The sequence below is a fragment of the Rhinolophus sinicus genome, linkage group LG15 (genome assembly GCF_036562045.2).
Source record: "Rhinolophus sinicus isolate RSC01 linkage group LG15, ASM3656204v1, whole genome shotgun sequence".
Classification (NCBI taxonomy): Eukaryota; Metazoa; Chordata; class Mammalia; order Chiroptera; family Rhinolophidae; genus Rhinolophus; species Rhinolophus sinicus.
Genome location: NC_133764.1, coordinates 28,929,107 through 28,950,411, shown reverse-complemented (window position 1 = coordinate 28,950,411; position 21,305 = coordinate 28,929,107). Strand labels below are relative to the sequence as shown.

The following is a 21,305-nucleotide window of genomic DNA, read 5'->3' as shown; positions in this document are numbered from 1 at the left end:
ATAACCCAGCTGTGCGTAGTGTTCCCAAGTAGAGAACGTTTCAGAGAATAAACCTATCGTCTTCCAGGGTTGAGGATGAACTGTGTTGGGGAAGGGGTTCAGGAGGTCTTTCCATTCCTTTTAAACACTTTCACCAGTCCTGTTTCAGCCCACGATCACCATCAGAGTAACTTGGGCTTACAGTTTGGCAATATTTCAGGGGTTTGGTGGTAGGAATAGTCTTATTTCTTGCCTGTTCCTTATGTTTCCATTTTCTACAAGTTACTAATTCAGTTATCACATCTTCTCTAAACTTCTACCCTTTGTCAGCATCTCTCATGTTACAAACATGTTAATGGTCCTGATATCCTGACTTTGTAAGTCTTTAGTCTTACATTTAAGCTTCATGGTTATTCTACTTCACTCTCATCAACCTTTCATCAAACTTTTCATCAAAATGTTCCACTTGACTTTACCTACTAATCTTAGATCTTCTGTCAAAACCTCTATGCCTGACATCTCACCTCCTTACTTCTAGCCGATTAGCTCTAAGACTATCCTAGAGTACCCGGCTCATCCTGGACTCTGGTCAGTTATTTAAATTGGACCTTCTAAGCCACATGTGAATAAATGTTATTCTCCACTGCAACGTTAAGATACCTAGAGACAACTAAGAGCAATGCTTTTGTATATGCCCCTCAGTGCTAAGGCTCAGTAACTCCAAGTTAACTTAAGCAAAAAAATAGGAACTAAAAAGTAGGCAATCGAGAGAAGTGAGACTGCCTAGCTTCCCATGTCTGTCACTTACCATGTGATCATCTGCTTGGTATCTAACGCCTGTGCATCAATTTCTGTTAATAACAACAAGAATGCCTACTTGAGAACTCTGATATGAAGATTAAGTGAGATAATACATGCAAAGTGCTTGGACTAGTACCTGGCATGTAATTCTCAAACATTAGATGCTTTTAGTAAATACATTGTTTTAGGTCACAAATGTTTTATTACTTGATTTGACTTTTAGGGATTTTGAAAACACAGCTATAATAAGCTACTATTTGTGCAGCTGAGTAAGCTTTTGAGTTCTTAATTAGATTATTTTAAGCCATTTCTTTTAGCTTTGGTCAGATTTATTTTTAGCCAGAGACCCAGCTACTACATGGAACAAGACATGGTCCTCCAAGCTTACAGCCAAGTGGTGTATAAAGACAAGTAAATGGGAAACTATAAACAGTGTGATGCAAATATGGTGAAGTATAGAATACTGTGGAAAACACATAGAACTTCTTTACAGGGAGTTAGGAGTTGGGGAGCGCTTCCTAGGAAAAGTGGCATTTAGGCTTAGACCTTAAGTAGGAGTTAACTTGAAAAAGGAGAAAGTGGGAAGGCCCTAAGCAAATGCAGTCTGTGAAGACCCAGAGGTAAAAGACAACTTGACCGAAAACAATTTAGAGAGGCGGCACTGGCCAGCAAGTTCTCATAAGGTAAGGGGAGTGTGATAAAGCTAAGCAGAAAGAGGCAGGCAGGACGCAGCTCACAGGGTCCTTGAAAGCCTGGTAATAACTGAACACTCCCCTAGAAGCAGTGGGGAGCAATGAAAGTTTTTAGTGGGGAAATACTATAATCAGATTTATAGCCAAGAATGAACACTGGCTATAATGTGAAGAATGGCTTAGAGGGAGGCAGGAATCTTAAGGACACTAGTTCCCACACTGTGGAGGAATCCAGCAAATAGAAAATGATGAGTATGTGTTAAAAAAAAGTGGTGATGTGAGTGGAGGGATGTAGACATTCTAAATATTTTTAATAAGGCCTTAAAACCTAATTTTTTTTGTTTATCCTTGAAGGAAATAGTGTTATACTATATTCTGTGCTCTGCTGGCTTTGGCTCACAGGCCGTGGTGTGCTGACCCCTGCCTTAGGCTCCCCGCTGTTCTAGCCTTGCCGCTTGCTAGTCTTTCTCAACAGAGCAGCTAGAGAGATCCTGTTCAAACGTATTTCAGATCTTATTACTCCTCTACTCTGAATCCCCATTGGCTTCCTATCCTAACTTGGAGTAAAAGCCAGCATTCATACCATGGCTGACAAAGCCCTTTGTGATTTAGCCCCTGGATTGGTTAGAACAGGCTAACTGACATAATAGATAACACCAAATTTTCAATGGCTTAGTACAATAGAAGTATATTTGGCAGGGAGGTGAGACATTGTCAAATAGTCATTCAAGGGTACAAGCTGACAGAAGCTTCCCTATTTTCACTGTATATCCTCAAGGTCTCTGTGGGCCTTGACATCCAGCCTCCCGGCAGGACACTTAAGCCAGTGGTGGGCTGCTCAAAGACCTGAGGAAATCGGTATTTTAGCATACTTGTAAGTCAGGTTTCCCAGTTAGGAAACTGATTTAATGGGATTTTTTTTTTTTTTTTTTTTAAATATTTGTATTGGGGTCATTTAGCTATTTAACTCTTGATTCTGGTTCTAGAATTTTGACGTATCATGCAGTAGATACTTACCAAGTTAAGTCTGTTTGAAGACTGGTACATGCATACTGAATGATACTTTCATTCAGATTTTGTTCATTTGCAAACAACAGAAATGAAATTCAAATTGGCCATAATTTTAAAAAAGGGAATGCGTTAGCTTGCAGAATTAAAAGTCCGGGGGTGGGTGGTGGGTGGGCATGCTTTAAGCACAGCTGGATTCAGGGGCTCAAGTGTGGTTACCTGGTTTAAAAGTTTTAGTTCTCACTTAATGGCTTAGGATTTTTTATATACTAGGAGAATTTTTTTTTATATTACTGCTTTATTGAATGATACATTAAGGTCAAGGTTGCTGGACCAAAAATTTGACCTCTTAGAATCGTTGAAATAGCTAAGGTTCAACTGATAGAATTATGTTATTTTCTTATATTTTTGCATGGGATGACACCATGTTAACAATTGGCTGTGGTAGAGCTTTTACATACTTGCAGATATATGCACAGACAAGTATAGTAACGCTTTTCCCTGCTCTGCTTGTCTGCAGGCAGTGAAGTGAAATCTGCAAGAGTCCTGCTCGCTCAAGGCCTGCATACAGGAAAGAAGCAGGGGAAAAGCGTTACAGTCAGCTTTTGTTCTACAGCAATTTAAAACATAACAGGTATGTTAGATTTTTGGTCTGTCAGCCTTGACAAATGCCCCTTGAAAATGAACTGAGTACTCTCTGAGGTAGTAGGTTATATCATGGAAATGTGTTTAAAATGTGACTGTGATAAAAGTTTTTGTAAGATTTTTGTTCTTGGAAAGAAATAACCATAAACTCCCATAGTGTTATTTGACACCAGCTACTAAAGTAGTTTTTTTACTAACAAAAATTGTTACTCAGCCTGACAGTAGCATATGTGATAAAGGATAAATTGAAAATTCTTTTTAGATTTTGCTTTTAAGATTTTTTAAAGATCTAAGTTCAGTCCTGTGGATTGATTGAACTCCAAACATATTTTGCATTATCTAGCTGTACTCTGAAACGTTTGTGACTCTAGACTACAAAACCAAAGAAAACTTTTACACTAACTACTTGTAATAGCCAAATTACTCATGCAGTCATTTTGTTTTTTAGATACATTGGAAAGTCTGATTCAGTTACGATCAGTGTATGGAATCACAAGAAGATCCATAAAAAACAAGGTGCTGGATTTCTTGGTTGTGTTCGTCTTCTTTCCAATGCCATCAACCGCCTCAAAGACACTGGTTGTGAGTAGATACTAGTGCTTTTCAAAATTTACATACATACGTATGCATCCATGTATGTTTTGGGGGGAGGCAGGAGTCCAAAAACTTAACTTCCTGTGTGTGTTTGAAACATTGGTAAAAATTCCTGGTCTAAATTTATTTTGTGGACTTTTAAAAAACAGTGAAACATTTTAATTATGTGAAACCTAGAACTGAATGAGAGATGATGCCTACTTTCCAGTGAATACATAAGGGTTAAAAAATGATTGCTATCCAGAAGAATAAAAAGAAAGGTGTCAAAATACATATGCCTTTTTTCTTAGCACCCTTTTCTGGTTTTGGATGGACTTGTGAAATAAAGTGAGTTTTATTTAGGTGATTGGAGTGTTTAAGGTGGTAGTTAAAGGGGACTTGTGAGTGAATAAGAATGAGATATAAAACTGAAAAAATTACTTGTGTGATCACTGAGGTGCCTCATGAGGTATCTGGAAGTGGTGGTCTGAGAAATTGACCACTTATCCTGCTTCAATAATAGCTCCATGTACTGACACCTACAGTAAGCCAAACACTATGCTCAGTACTTCATATACATTTTCTTTTTCTTTCCCTTGGTAGTTTTTTTTTATTTCAGGTGTACAAAACAATGTAATAGTTAGACATTACCACCCTTCACAAAGTGATAACCCCCCCACTCCCAATCTACTACCCCTCTGACATCGTATGTAGCTGTTACAATTCCATTGACTATTCCCTATGCTGTACTCCACATCCCATTTATATTTAATTATAGTTGACATTCAATATTATTTAACTTCAGCTTCCAGTTATAGAAAGGTAAACATTATTTTGAATGTAAAACAGCTGTATTAATTACTCATCGATAGCTTAGTTTTTCACCAACCTGGGCATTTAGAAGATAAGATCAAGCCATTAGAAATGATGTCCATATTGGATTAATAAGTTGATGTAACATATGTGTAATTTCATATAACCGGTGACAAAGCATCTTTTTGGGGGTTTTTCCATTGGGATATATTAGAAATATCTTTTTCAACAGAATTTTTTTGTTGTTTCTACAGAATTATTTTTTACATAATATAAAAAGTATTGCTAGCCATTGTTATGGGATTTTTAGCCCAGATGCCTATATTAAGCAAAAATTCACGTAGAATATAGCTAAGGAAATAAAAAAATAAAAAATAGAGTAAATCTAGCTTTGAATGTTAGCTATATTAAGAGATGATCCCTCTTCATGTAGTATGACACCACAGCCCAGATATATAATACTGGCCTGTTGAAAAAGGGAAGCGAACAAAGAAACAAAAACTCATAGACACAGATAACAGTTTAGTGGTTACCAGAGGGTGAGAGGGCGGGGTGGTGGAAAAGGGTAACCGGGATCAAATATGTGATGATGGAAGAACTGACTCTGGGTGGTGAGTACACAATGTGATATATAGATGACGTATTGAGTCAGGGAAATTTAAAGGGACCTGAGAATTTCTTATGTTTCTGGGTTGACAGGGTGATCTACAGGAGATTGAAGACATTGGGATTGGAAAAGATTTAGCATACAAGTAGAAAAACGAATTGTTTTATTACCCAGCCTAGCAGACAGACTGAAAACTTACAGGTCACATGTATGACCTTATCTCTGGTTCAATTTAGTCAACATTTATTGAACCTTCAATGTCCCAGTTACTGTTCAAAAACCTGGTGATATAAAGGTGAAAAAGGCATGGAATTCTGACCTCTGAGACGCACAGGCAAAGGCCTCCTGGTTAAGGGAGCAGGACACCCTGGAAGGATGGAACAGAAGAAGAATTGCTCTGCTCAAATCCACTGTCTGGCTGACTTAGTAGCATCTTTTTTATTTGCAAAGGAAAAAAATGTCTGTATTTTTGGCTGGATAGCCAGGTGCTATAGTTTTAAGGCATGGATTTTTCTTTCTGTTGCTTATGAGTGTTTTATTGCATTAATTTGACCTTTTTGATGTGCACAGTATTTGTCAAACATTTGTTGAGCATCTGATATACTGTTCTACCAGGTTGCAGTGGACAATACAAAAACTAAGATACAGTCTCCTTTTATCAGGTCATGATTTATTTAAGTAGATAGATGGCATATAGCTGTAAAAAAAAAATCAGTTTTAAGTGCTATACAGTAGTACCTTGGTTTTTGAACGTCTCTGTTGATGAACATTGTAGTTTACGAATGCCGTAAACCCAGAAGTAAATGCTTTGGTTTTCGAACACACCTCGGAAGTCAAACATGTCACGTGTCTTCCACTGACTGCAAGATCCTGAGGCCTAGCTGTCAGCTGTTTTCTAACGTTTCAGAACTCGAATGGTTTTCCAGAACGGATTATGTTCGAAAACTGAGGTACCACTGTAATCAAACAAAGGAACACCAACATGCTAAAGGTGACATTGTTCCTTACTGTAACTGCCCAGGCCAGTATCATGTCTGTTTTATAGATGAGGCATCAGAGAATAAGTGAGTTGCCCCTAAATGAGTTAATAGAACAACTGACCCAAACTCTTATCTTACAGTTTATACTTGGCGTCTTTTTATTATAACACTTACTCTGTATTGTGGAGGGTCATTTGAAATGCTTAGAGAAAAAGTAACAATGACATCAACTAATATTTATCAAACACATATGTGCCAGGTGCTTTGCTAAGAGCTTTACATGATTACCTGATTTAATCCTTAGAAAATATGAAGTAGGTAGTGGAGAAAGTCAAGACTCGGATAAATCGCTTAAGAATAGCAACTATTAAATGGCAAGCCACGACTCAAACTGAAGTGGTCTGAAATCTTTGGAAAGAAAGTAACTGCATGTTGGCGGTTATATATATGGTTTCTGAATTTATCAAAACTTTTGTTGAGACGTTTACACTAATTATATATATGCAGTCAGAGAATTTAAAACATTTGTTTCATCGTCATTAAAACATGACTAATTCTTTAAATGATGATAGGAGATGGTGGAAATTTACTATTACTCAGTGGATGTTAGAATCTCTGATACCAGCTAATTTTTTAATTGCCTTTTTTTTCCCCCCCTAAATTTGTAATAGATCAGAGGCTGGATCTATGCAAACTTGGGCCAAATGACAATGATACAGTTAGAGGACAGATAGTAGGTAAGTGTGGAACTTAAAATTGCATGAATTTTGGCTTCATTCAAGCTGACCTACACTCTAAATATATTTTAAATCAAAGTACAACTGTCATTTCATTGTATTGGCATGAATTAAATGAGTCATGTAAAGTGTTTCGAACAGTGGATTCAGGATCCATGCTAACTTAATTAAAAACGACAAACTGTTAAAAAAAAAATTCTCCTAGTATTGTGAAGAACTGTTGATCGTTTAGGAAAGAATTCTTTTAAAGTATACAAATAGAGTACAGCACTGAGACAGAAGAAAGATGCAATTGGAATCTTACTGTTATACTTCATTACAGAGCAGAACTTAGAATAAGATGACTGCATGATGAACCTACGAAAGAGGTTTTATTATAGCTACTGAAGGTACTTGAAGGGCTTCCTTTTACAAGGCAGTGAATTGGGTTCATAGTTCGGGAACTGCCAGAGTAGCAGCATAACAAAGCCCTACTGCGGTTGTCATAGGGAAGTAGCTACACTACAGCAGTATTGATAATGCCTGTCATTCTTAGATTGAGAAGAGAGCAAAAACTCAAAAATAAATCCTGGCATACAGACTTTAACTGTAATTGTTCCTACTTTATTTGATTTGATATTGTAATGTTTGCCAACTAATGTCTAGTAACAAAATAATTTTACTAGGTGTGAGTTTGCATTTATAAAAATAGAAGACTTTTCTTTTGTCAGTGGTTAGACATATACCTACTGGGGTATATATACTATGTAACAAAAAAAAGAATGTTTCACTTTAAAATGTGTGATCAAGATACATAGCGTGGTAGGACACTGAGATGGACTCCTTTAAGGATACATTTCTGTAGTAGTGTTAATGTTGTATGGTAGTCCATGTGGGCAAATAGTTTAACCAGTGCCATTTTGGATATTTAGGTTGTTTCTGATGTTTTAATATTACGAACCGTGCTCTAATAAACATAATATTTCTATGATTCATTTTGCATATTGCTAGAATTAGGTTATTTAAAAACACAAGCCTATCTGAAAATTGCTTAGATGTTTTGTAATACAGCATTCTGGAGATGTACATCGAAGCTCATGAAATCCTTTAGCTTCGATTCTTAATATTATTCTAAACAAAGCTAATGAGAAAATACATTGTTTCTGCTGTAATTGTATTTCGGTAAGCATTTCACTTAGCCTTTCTGTATAAAAACTGATTAATATAGTTTTCTAGTATAATTTTCACTAACATTTTGTTTACATTCACTGAGGAGGTTTGTTACAATGTTGTCTCTTGTAAATGGAATTTATACAAAGGAACAATGTGTTGAACTTTCTGATTTTTCAAAATTTTTATAGAGCTGGGAGAGTTCAGTATTTTGAGACTCTTCCTAGAATGAAGGGTCTTAAGATGTCATCTTTATGTAATATTCTTTAAGAAGCTGAGCTACAGTCAGGTTTTCCTATAGCCCTTTCTGTCTTTTGGGAGAGTTGCCAAAAATGGAATTAAAGAATAATAGAGCAGCGAGGACTTCAGGCACATCATTCACCCTAACGTCCTCATTCAGACTGGGATTACCTCAACCTCAAGAAAGTTAAGTGTTTTGTTCAAGGTAATAGTGCTAAACTAGTTGGTATAGCCTTGTTTAGCGTTCACATCTCTTGCTGCCAAGTTTATAATGATAGTTTTATACTACACTGGATGGTAATGTATTGTTTTAACTCATGGAATCTGAATGTTGCCCTATTGTCAGAATCTAGTGGGGTTTTTGTTGTTGTTGTTGTTTAAGATGGGTCAAGAATTAAACCGAAATTAATGTGAACTTTTCAAATTCCTCTGCACATGAATTACTGTTCATATATTATGCCTCTTCTTAAGTGCAGTAGTGGCCTTGCATTGCCCATTACTATGGGAAAAAAGTAATTAGGCTCTCTTCCATGAAAATGATACAGTGTAGGAAACCTTAAAATTCTGATATTGCTCCTAAAGGAAAAAAATTTCATGGGAAAAGAAATGACAGAATTTAGTAGACACTAAAGAGTTCATTCTAAAATATTAAAATAATCTAAGCCAGATGTCTTTTAAAGGTATGTATTTTAAATTGTAATAATTCTTTCTGGTTCTATGACTCTTAGTAATGTTTCCGTTGTTTCATAGTAAGTCTTCAGTCCAGAGACCGAATAGGCACAGGAGGACAAGTTGTGGACTGCAGTCGTTTGTTTGATAATGATTTACCAGATGGGTAAGCTAAACTCAATAGAGAATTATGTAGATAATAGTCTTAAAATAATGAGAAATCAGTTGGTGTTTATTGTGTACTTAACTTTAAAAATTTTCTGATCAGGTCCTGAATCTAGATTTTCCTTGTACTTGGAAAATCAGGAAGGGATCTTGCTTGTCACAGCAAATTTAGAAAGTAAGCCATGAATTAGATGTTGAATTTGGTTTATAAGAGTTTTGACTAGGATACAAATAAATTTTCTTGGCAAATATAGCTCCTGTAAATATTACATATTTAAAAGAAAAACTTTTGTTTGATTAAATTATTCAAAACTGGGCATATAAATGCTAAATCTGAGACATTGCTCTATTTAGAGGGATAGCACAGAGAATTTGTATAATAGTGTAATAGTAATTATAACAACATAGTAACATTTATTGAGCATGCAGTATCAGATACCATTATAAGCACTTTATATGATACATTTATATCATTTAATTCTCATAGCATATAGCATATGATTCTGGAATTAGAACGTCTGGGTTCCAGTCCTTACTCTTCTGCTTATTAGCTTATGAATTTAATCAATTTATTTAACTTATGTAAGTTTTGGTTTATATTTGTTTATAAAAGGATGATGATGATAATAGTACATACGCATATGCCATAAATTGTGCGGATTAAATGAAATCGTTCATGTAGAGCATTTAGCACAATGTCTTGCATATAGTAAGTGCTTAATAAATAATTTGCTATTATTATTACTACTGCTACGACTATTGTTACCGTCATTCGTTTCACAGATTAGAAAAACAGACTCAAAAATTGCTGAAGATCACATGGTAAATGGCAGAGTTGCAACGTAAAAAACTGGAATTCCAAAGTTCATGCTTTTTTATCACTATTCTCTGTCTTGGGTACTAGTTCTGACACTTTTCTGATTTTATTTTTAACTTTCAAAGTATTTTTAATTAACTTCAATGAGGTATAGTTTACATTTAATGAATCTATCCATTTGAAGTGTATAGTTGGTTGAGTTTTTACTGAAATTATTTTTGACATTATTTTAAATTTTATATCCAGCTTGTGATATTGGCTCATTTTGTTTAAACTATTAAAAATCACTGTAATGTAAGTCTGTTTATAGATCATTTTAGCGTTGTTGATATTTTGGTTAACTTTTATGCATGTGAGGTAGATTATGGTACTTTTGAAGGGGAAGTTTAAGATGAAGTCACTAATGTTGAGAGATTACAACAATGTAAGGCTTAATCTAAACTTGCTCTACATTATTGTACTACAATTGTAATCACAGGGGGAAAATACCTCTTAGTATCTCTTTATTTTCTATTTTTTAAGGCCTCTAAACCTCTGCCAATGTTTTAGTGGAAATATTAACATTACTACATTTCTATAGTCATTTGCCTATTTTTTTGTTATATGAATTAACAAGATGCTGAGGAAGAAGTGACATTCTTGTTTTTTAAAAAATTAGTTTGAGTAGGCTAAATACTTTAAAAAGTTATTTGATATACTTTTCTAGTTTAATTTTTAAAAATTGTGTGATTTTTAGTATGGCCTTTTCTTCCCACTAAATTATAGAAATTAGTGTAATTTAAATTGGGCATTGTTGACGTTGTTGAAAAATTATCAGTTTGGCTGCTGGAAAATATTAGTCACACCTCAATGTAAATAACTTAGAAGCTTCAGAATTCCAGAAGATATATTGCATAGTTTTAAAATAAGTTGAAAAAATTCCTATATTCTTTGTATTGATCTTACAGTTTGTCATTCTTGTTTCCTACTAGCAGATATCTTCCTGGCTTGTTTATTATACTAAAAACATTGTGTCCAGCTTCCTATTAATACCATGTCTCTCAATGTTTTTATTTAAGCTGGGAAGAAAGGAGAACTGCCTCCGGAAGAATCCAGTATCTAAACCACATAACAAGAACTACTCAATGGGAACGCCCAACACGGTAAGAACATACAAATATCTGTCCATCGTCTGTGCTGTTCACCTTCCTAAAGTCGTCCCTTTCAGTTGAACTATCAGCTTTACCGGATTTCCTGCCTTGGTTTATACTGTTCTAGGTCAGTAGATCTTATAGCAAGTGCCGTTCTTATTTTTAAAAAGTAATTTTTGATAAAGATTATTTAGCAGGTTATCCTGTTATTGTAGTTATAGGGCCTGTGATGGTACTCAATAAATATTTATTTATTAAATGCGTTAAGTGAATAAATTGAGAAGTCACCTTATTTCTGGAACTCTTAAATTTATTTTTTTTTTTTGAGTCCACGAATGGCTGTAACAAAATAGGTATGCAGGATCTATGTTCGTTCAGTCATGTAGGGGCATGATTACATTATATTACGTCTGATAAGGTCTGTAATCAAGATAAGAATGCAGATGCTGAGACCATATGGAGAGGCACCTGACTTATATGTAGGGGGAAGGGGATGGTGGAACTTGCACGGAAAAACTCTGAAGGAGAGGAATCTCTGAACTAAATCCTGAAAAATGTTAGGATTTAGCCAGGTAGGGGGAAGGTGATGAAAAGTAGTCAGGGTAGTGGTCATAGCTATCATTTAGTTCACCAGATGGTTCTATGCCAGGCTCTGTGCTCGGTGTTTGGGTTGTAATGTTGAACAAGGCAGAAAGACCTTCATGGAGTTTAACGTATAAAGACATGGGGGATACAAGACAATTTTTGGAAATGCCAAGGAAGTGCTTTATGAGTAACAAAATGAATAAGATAAGCGGCTGAATTTTTTTTTTTTTTAAAGTAAGAACAAAGTTTACTGCGACCTCTACTCAGTGTTTGTTTTGCCCCCACCCCCTTTTTGTTTTCCTGAGCAGGATTGACACCAGACATAGAACATCAAATGCTTCTCATTAGCTATACATTCTTTTATTTACTAGAGATTAATTGCTTCATCCACTGAAACACAAAATTTTTTCTATTGTGATTCTCAGGTAAAAGCTTAGCTCATGTTGCCATTTTTAAAAATGCTTATTTGAAAGTTGCATTTCTAGTATTAAACTGCCAAGGATTTTATTGAAGTCAAAGAACCCAGTTTTACTGTATCTAAGTGTAAATGAAGGTGACCTTGTATTAGTGTTTTAGTGAAATCCATTTCCTTCTAATTCATTTAACTGATAAAGTTGACTTTAATTTCCACATGTATCAAGTTGATTGTGTTGTAAATGTTAGTTTAAAAATTAACTCTTGATTAATCCTCTTATTTTGGATGACCTACCATCGACTGGAAGCTCTATCTTTTTTCCTTTTCTCATTCAATAAATATTTGTTGAGTGACTCATATATATACCAAGCACTATACTAGGTGGGACATATATTGTGGGGAGCAAACGAGGCACTCTTTTCTCTCCATAAATACTGTAACACAGGAAGACAAAGACAGGGATGCAAATGAGAAAAATATCAGAAACAACTGCAATGCTGAGGAAATGAGGTGAGGTACGATTACATGTCTGGGTGACTTTAGATTCAAAGGCTAGGAAGGCCCTCTTGGAGGCTGTGATTTGAATGACAGGAAAGGAACCTGGCTTACGGAAAACAGGAGTCAAAAAGCATTCTAGGCGGAAGGAATAGCTCTCCAGCACTAAAGGAAGAGTGACTTTGGCAAGTTCAAGGAACAAGGAGAATGTCAGTATGGCAGAAGCAGAGTGGGAGAATGGTGGGAAGTCACATCTGACAGGTAGGCTGGAGCTAAGTCAAGTAGCACTTTGTAAGCTACTACTCACATCTACAGTTATATGTGGATTTCATATAAAATGTGATTAAAATCAATATTAAATGATTTAAAAACATAATTGACAATTCTGCTTATCACTTGAGTTTCTTTGTGCTCAGAGGCTTCGGGCTTTTATTCAGAGTTCTTGAAATCATTATATTTGTATTAATCATTGCATTTTCTTAGAAATGATTGTTACTGCAATACATACTTTGTTTAGAGAACGCTACTTTTGATATCTGAGTTGAGTAACTTTTTTCCCTGTTCCTTTTTAATAGACCGGCATCTGAGTATTCTAGTCCTGGCAGACCTCTTAGCTGCCTTGTTGATGAGAACACTCCGATTAGTGGAACAAATGGTGCAACATGTGGACAGTCTTCAGATCCCAGACTGGCAGAGAGGAGAGTCAGGTCACAGCGACATAGAAATTACATGAGCAGGACGCATTTACATACTCCTCCAGACCTACCAGAAGGCTATGGTATGACAACTAGCAGAGGAAAAATAAAAGTGTGCTTTACTGATTTCAGCTGGCTAAGAAAGCCGGAAAACCAACTTTTAAAGAAGTTATTAAACTGGATTTAGGAATTCTGCATGAAAATAAAAGCAAATGTAAAACACCCCAACTTTGAAAAGTCTTTGAAGTGGTAGAAGACTACCTACCAACCGTTTCACCTTGGGCTAGTCATTTAACCTTAACCTTTTTGCTCTTTTATAACGAAATAAGATGAATGATACCTCTCCTTATCACAAAAGTGTTGTGAGGAGCATATGAGACTTCTTTGTAAATAGGCACTGTATAAAGGTAAGATGGCATTGTTATTGATAATGGTAATCTGAAGGCAGACCTGAAATGCCATTGTCTAAACATACAATTTAGAAAGAATTTCAAAAGCATATTTATGATCGTATTTATACATTATATTTGTATTGTCTGTAATTTTGGGTTATCTCTGAGTGATTGGGTGATTGTAAATGATTTAGTCACTTGTTTGTATAAAATTATTGCAATCTTATATAATTTCCTAAATTGTAGAATTTCAAATAGAAGATGACATGAATCTTCTAGTTGAATAATGAACTTTCTAAATTAATCACCACTTGTGAACACTCTGGTAGATAATATACACGTAAGTAGCACTGGTATAACTCAGCTGTCCTCCCTTCTTGCTAAGAGCTAACCAAGTTGTTTACATCCTTGTCCTCTCAACAGCTATTCTGAGCTGATGGTGACACCTAATGACCAATGTTGGGAATCACCTGATCTAATTTGTATTTTATTTTTGCCCTAGAATATTTTTTAAACTGTTCTGCAAATGCATGATTTTAACTTTATTTTTAAATATATTTTAACTTTTTTTTAAATCCACCCCCCCAACACAGCACCTCCCTCCCTTCGGTTCAAGCCGTTGTTTCTCAGTCTAGTTGTGTAGGACACAGCTCCCTGGCCCAGGCTGGTATTATGAGCCTTGCGCTCCCCCCAGCTGAGGCCGTCGGTTGCTAGTTGTCCATCGGCCTCTCACAGCAGCTCTTGCCGGCTGCCGGCCACTCACACTGGCCATAGGCCGCTCCTGGCAGCTCACAGCAGCCCAAGGCAGGTCACGTCAACCTCCGGCTGCTCGCGGCAGCCCAGCTCTAGAGGGAGCTGTTGTTCACAATCTTAGCTGTAGAGGGCGCAGGTCACTGGCCCACGTGGGAATCGAACCGGCGACTCAGTATTAGGAGCGTGGCACTCCAACCACCTGAGCCACCGGGGTAGCCCGTAACTATGTAATTAAAAAAAACACACAATTTGTCCATTAACTGTTCTATGCTACACAGGTGAACGTAAACTTACAGCGCAGTGATTAGAGCATGGACTTGGGAGACAGACCTGGGTTCATATCCTGACTTTGCCACATATAAGTTGTGTGCACTGGGCACGTTGTTTACTTTTATGAACCTCAATTTTATCTTCTATAAAACGGGGAAAATAATAGCACCAGCCGTGCAGGTTTTGTTGCAAAATATAAATGATAACTTCATGTTAGTGCCTATTATACAGTGCCTATTCAAACTTAGTGAATTTTAGCTGTTATTAATGTTCAGACCTCAGAATCAAGTTTTCTCCTGCCATTTTTCTTTGAGATTACAAGGCAAACTGTTTGGAGTGGGGGTGGTTATACTTTCATAATATTTGTGTGATATAAATCAAAAATTTTTTTTAAACTTTTATTTATTTTAAGTGTGTTTTTCCAGGACCCATCAGCTCCAAGTCAAGTAGTTGTTTCAATATATTTGTGGAGGGCGCAGCCCGCAGTGGCCCATGTGGGGATCGAACTGGCAACCTTGTTGTTAAAAGCACTGCACTCTAACAAACTGAGCTAACTGGCCACCCCTAAAATTATTTTAACCCAACCAAAACATAGGAGTAAAGTGGTACCAAGGCTGAAATTTTTGTAGCTGTTATGTCCAACCAATTTTAAATATTTTTGTTTGTAATTTTTAAAAGTTTAAAGTTTAAATTGTTTGCTTTTTGTAGGTTTATAAACAAATTAAGTTTATACTAATATATACTAGCAATAGCTTTATCATTTTATATGGTGGAATTTTTCATTAACTTTGGTTTAAAGAAAAGTGGTTCTGTTGCTTAAAAACCTAAGACCAAAAACCACCAGTGAAGGAACCCTTTTCACAGATTCCTTCTCTTTGCCCTGGCTTCCTCACGCTTTCCCCAAGGGCTTTGAGTTTATGTCACCTTGGACTTTTTTCTCCCCAGTATGCACACTTGCTCTTTAGTCCTCTGCTTTCTAACTTGGTTATTTTTCCATCTTTGCCTATTTTTGACCATAGAGTGTCTCCCCTGTATTCCATCTTTTTTGCTTCTGTTTAACTCCAAGTGTAGTCTTGAGACTACCTCTCTCAAGAAAAGAAAAAAATGTAAGTTTTTGATGTAAGATTAGGCATACTAAAAAAAAAAGCATTACCAATCGGCAAACCCTTTGAAAGTTTCTGCAAATCCCCTCAGGACCTCTCCAAAGTTGGTTAGCCTCTTCCTCTGAGCCTTCCTTTGTTCCCCTCAGGCTCCACATTTAAGACAAATAAAAGATCATCACTTCATGTTTGTTTTGCTTAGTTATTGGTACTGTCACCTCTTCTATTTTGCATTGCAACATGGTTAGTATTTTAAGCCACATTATAAGTATAGTTGCCTTTTAGATAGTTGGCCTGTGACCCTCTTCACTGTTTACAAGATTGTTTCCAAGAGAGAATGTATTCTGAGTTCAGAACAAATTATTTGTAAAGCAAAACTTCTGTAATAATGTAGATTGGTAATTTAGATAACTTATTAATATGATATTGTAGTGTCTCTAGTTGTCTGATTTGGACATTCTGAATATGTTTTTATTGTTAGTGTTTCTTAATTTTACAGAACAGAGGACAACACAACAAGGTCAGGTGTATTTCTTACATACTCAGACTGGTGTGAGCACATGGCATGATCCAAGAGTGCCTAGGTAAGAACATATTCTGAATATTCTTCATACAATTGAATATCCATTTTACCTAGAATTTCTTTGATTAGCTAATCATTAACTTCTTAAAATAGTTAATGTAAAAGTTTGGCTCTTTCTAATAGTCATTTCACTTTGACATTTAGTAGAAGTTAGGATTTCTCTGCAATCCTTACCCCAGTGCTCTATGCCCCCGTCCCCAACCAGTCCCCAGTCCCTCTCCCATCTCACCCTTAAAAAAAAATCTGGGCAAAAACATGGGTCTTTTAGGAGTTTGAAAATTGACCTGGGGAAAAAAATGTTCATATTCTTTTTTAAAGGATAGTAAATTGATATTTTTATTTCTGCTTATGCTTTTTTTTAAAAAAAGGTTTATTTTTAATCTCATGTAAGTGTATTCAGTATTCTTTTATATGTTCCTTAATAAAGTTTCGTTTTAATGTGGAAAAGAAATAACCTAATTAAATTAAATTTCTGTCAAATGCTAAAACTTGCACATTAGAACTGCAGGCACTGCTGGATGCATTTACCTGAGATCTTTTTCTGCCTAAAGCTTATAGTCAGAGCTCCACTTGTCAAGAATCATGTATTTGAATGAAAACCAGATGTGACTAGCTGGTCTTGGATTGCTTTGATACTCTCTTATTTATAAATAAAGCTATTACAATGAAAATGTTTTGCTTTGTCATAGAGCTTAATTAGAATCTTTTGAGGGTGGCAACCAAAGAAAAGTGCTATCATTAATTATTGTATGAAGATTGCCATTTCTGTGTCTTGGTAATGTAAGCTGTTAGTTTAAAAGAAGTAGTGGAGAGGAAATTTTTGTTTTATTAATAAGCTCACTGAAAAAAATCCAAGGGCCTAACTTGTAGAAACAAGATTTTTATGTAAATTATGAAAAGAAGTGTTTTGGATTCTGTTTATTCAATTGAAGGTCAATGATGAGCTTTTTAATAAAATAATTTAAAGTCATTTGAAGGAAATGCATAGAAGAAACTGATTTTTTAAAACTAAGTGATTTATAATATTGAAGACGTGGAACCTGAGTTATCTGTTGAAAGAGTAGTATATAAACTGGCATCAGAAATTGAAATTGAGAGAGATTTTGGCACCACTGTTGGTAATATGTTCTTATTCCTAAGGAAACATGTCAGTGATTCATTAATGAATTAGTGATGTTTATAAAGGTTTAAGAATATTTCATGTTGCGTATTGAATAAGGACTATGAAATTATGCTCTGGATTATTTTTCTTCTCTTTAGTTTCTGTGCCCTAATTATTATCTTAAAAATCATACCTTCATATATCATTATGTCTTTTGTTTTTTGGAGGATATCCTTTAGTAAATATACCTTTTGTGTGGAGGATCTTTTTATCAAAGCAGACTATAAATGTTTAGATTCTATTAAAATATCACTATTTAATCAAAGACATTTATTTATAAAATAGTGTAACTCAGACACTTGAATTTTATTTAAAGATATCCAGTAAGCTTAGACTTATCTGAGAAGTCCTATTTCATCAAGTTGTACAGATCTCGTTAAAACAATGATTAATGCCTTGTTATTCATTACATTGCATACTGACTATGTAGTCTTGAACTACAGATCTGTATTACTTTTTATGGCTGTATAACATTCCATTTTTCTTCAGTCATTTCCTAATTGGAAATAAAGATTGTTTCCAGAGTTCTGCTCTTTCAATCAATTCTTTGGAGCTCTCCCACACATGACTATATAGGTTTATAAAATTCCAAATAAAGTGATATAAAATCAAATTCTGCATTATACCCAAAGAATTATTCTTTGATTTCTGTATTTGCTTTTCATTTCTAAAAGTTCTATTTTAAAAAATCCATCTGTTTATTCTTAATCTCTCATTGATAGTTTGCCTTTGTAATTGTTCCCTTTTATTTTTTTTTTAAATGTTGCATATCATAGCTGTTCTCTCTGTTTGATCTCTGATAGTACTTGGGGATCTAATTCTGTGGTTTATTGTTTCCACTGACTCTCAGTCTTCATGACTTCTTTCTGAGGTGTTTGGTGATCTTTGTGAGTTTGTTTGATCTTAATTGGGTTGAGTTCTGTGGACCAAAATGGGAATTTAGGAAGTTTTCCTGAATCACTTCATCCTCCCTTTGAGTTCTCTGTGTAGGGAGGAAGTTTCAGATTTCCTTTTCCAACCTTGCTGCTGGCCTGAGGCTGTTTCCCAACTAACAACTACTCACCTGCAGCCCTAACCCTCTGCCTGCCCGCCTGCCACTCAGGTACCAGCTCCAGCTCAATTCACTTTTTTTTTTTTTTTAATTTGAGAAGTGTCCTTGCAACTTTCCCTCTTGTCTCTTATGAGACTAACAGTGTCTCAAATAGTATGCTCTTTCCAAGCTTTAGTTGTTCTGTAGCAGAAGAGTCTCTTGGAAAATCTATAAGCATAACGCAAAATTAATATTTCAACAAGTCTATGGGTGCTTATAGGTGCCCATCATTGTGTTTTATTATGACCAAGAATAGATTATTTCAGGAAAAATCTTTTTCTAGTTTAACTTTTAAAACATGATTTTGATGAGGTTTATGATTATAATTATTTAACAATATAAGCTTATATTAGACATGCTACTTTTATGTCACTCTTTAAGGTCCTATAAGTCTTTGTCTCTATATAATAGTATTTTAAGAACGTATGATTAATGGTCTTCAGTCCATTAAAAGTCTTTTTGCTTTTTTTATTGTAGCAGTAAGTCTTTAGGAGTAGTCTTCCTTAGGTGTCTTAAACAGGTTCTTCATTCACTAGTTTTACAGCTTTCAAAATTTAAAATGGAGACATTATCTTTTAAAATGTATACTGTGGTTATTTTTAGGATCATAAAATTCAATAACATTTCCAGTTTTGCTTTGTTGGAGAGCTTAAAATTAATCACAGAATGAACATTTATTTACACAAATTTTTATGATGTAGTGAAGAAATAATTGAAGAGAAATTTTAGACAACATTTCATTCCTTATATCACTGGCATTTGTAAAACAATATTTTGTCAGATAAGTATTGAAGTATAGTTTATATTGGCAAATTTTATGATTGCTTTCATGTTAATTTAAAATCTGTCTTACATTAAAGCCCAGGAACAAACTTTCTAAAAATGTAGGCTATGTGATAAGTTTCTGAGCCATTTATGGATTGGGTTTTGAATATGCAAGTTTGTTAAACCACTGGGAATTAAAGATTCCAGCTGAACATCTCAAGTTTCTGAAACAATACATTTTCTCAGACTTCATGGAATTGTTCTGTGTCATTTACACTTGCTTGGCCTAGCAGGCCCAGCAATGAGGTATTTTGTATTTTATATTTGTTTTTGCAGGGATCTTAGCAACATCAATTGTGAAGAGCTTGGTCCATTGCCTCCTGGATGGGAGATTCGTAATACGGCAACAGGCAGAGTTTATTTCGTTGACCATAACAACAGAACAACACAATTTACAGATCCTCGGCTCTCTGCTAACTTGCATTTAGTTTTAAAGTAAGTTTTTGAAATAATACGTGTTAAAATGCGAGTCTGAACAAGAGAAGACGGGTGATGCTTTTTGTAATGAATGTGGTAGAATGTCTGGCTCTCCTCAATTATAAACTACTTTTGTTGAACAAAATTTTATATAAGAGTTTGACAAGTTTTACTCTGATAGATGAGTATTTTAATCCCACTGTGCTTAAGTAGGAACCTGTCCTGAAATGTTAGGAAAGGGTATGTATCAAAGGTTCTCCCTGGCACACCTTGGAGACAGGCTGCTTTATGGGGTAGATGGATTTTTTCCCCTCGGGTGCATCAGAGCTAGCTCCAGGATAGCTGAGTCCGTCCCAGAGCATTTTTTGCTATGTCAGTTTTGTCCTTGAGCTTTAAGCCGTTTACAGGACTTAGTCTTTCATACAAGTCTTTGTGAATGAGCTTGATGTATGCTGGATTAAAAAAAAAGCAAACCAGCTTTATTGAAATGTAATTGACATACAGTTAGCGGTGCATATTTAAAGTAAAGTTTAAGTTTTGATCTATTATATACCCCTGAAACCATGACCACAGTGAAGATAGTGAATATATCCATGACCCCTAAAAGTTTTTTCGTGCCTCTTTATAATTCTTCCTCCTGTCCCTTCTCGTGGGGCTTCCACCTGTACTAGTTTCCTAGGGCTGTCGTAACAAATAGCACACACTGGGTGGTTTAAAACAACAAATTCCTTCTCTCACAGTTCTGGAGTCCAGAAGTTCAGAATCAAGTTGTTAGCCAGGGTTGGTTCCTTCCAGAGGCTCTGAAGGGGAATCTGTTCCTTGCCTCTCACCTAGCTTTTGGTGGTTGCTGGAAACCTTGCTGTTGCTTGGCCTGTAGACACATCATCCCAACCTTTGGGATCAACCTTTGGGTAACATGGGCTTCTATGAACTGTTTCTATCCACAAAACTTTTGACACCAAATGTATGGCCTTTCCCCTCAATCCTACCTATTCTCCAAGTCTCCAGACACCAACTTTGTGTACAGTGATTGAATTCAGTTCTGACAATACCTGCAGTTAGTGTCAGATCCCACAGGTTAAGTCCCACAAGACTGTCCCCACTTCAGATGCCGATTGTAAGTCCCAGTTCTTACTGACTGGCTATAAATTGGGGATTTCCCATGACCCCCTCCTTGGGTTGAATAATTTTCTAGAATGGCTCACAGAACCAGGGAAATACTTTATTTACTATTACTAGTTTATTATAAAAGATATAACTGAGGGACAGCAAAACGGAAGAGATCCACAAGGCCAGGAACAGCGATGGAAGGGCACAGAGCTTCCATGCTCTTTCCGGCTGCTTCACTCTCAGTGTGTTCACCAACCTGGCAGCTCTCTGAACACCGTCGTTTAGGGGTTCTTACGGAGATGTCATCACTTAGGCCTGCTTGATTATTAACTCAACCTCCAGTTCCTCTTCCCTCCCCAGAGATTGGGGGAAGGGGGCTGAAAGTCCAGGCTTCTAATCAAGCCTTGC

General features: G+C 35.8%; 1 protein-coding gene across 3 annotated transcripts in view; it reads left to right on the top strand.

The window, feature by feature from the left end:
• SMURF2 (SMAD specific E3 ubiquitin protein ligase 2) overlaps window positions 1-21,305 on the top strand; it is a 90,971-nt gene that overhangs the window by 54,003 nt on the left and 15,663 nt on the right. For 2 of the 3 annotated variants that reach the window (XR_012492016.1, XM_074319449.1), the window contains exons 4-10: window positions 3,574-3,707; window positions 6,770-6,835; window positions 8,975-9,059; window positions 10,934-11,017; window positions 13,076-13,278; window positions 16,210-16,294; window positions 19,647-19,805. Coding sequence is in view for 2 of the 3 variants with exons in the window: in XM_074319449.1 (XP_074175550.1) it covers window positions 3,574-3,707; window positions 6,770-6,835; window positions 8,975-9,059; window positions 10,934-11,017; window positions 13,076-13,278; window positions 16,210-16,294; window positions 19,647-19,805 (816 nt within the window). In the remaining variant the exon portion in view is untranslated. The remainder of the gene's footprint in view (window positions 1-3,573; window positions 3,708-6,769; window positions 6,836-8,974; window positions 9,060-10,933; window positions 11,018-13,075; window positions 13,279-16,209; window positions 16,295-19,646; window positions 19,806-21,305) is intronic. The other variant, XM_074319450.1, reaches the window with a different exon arrangement.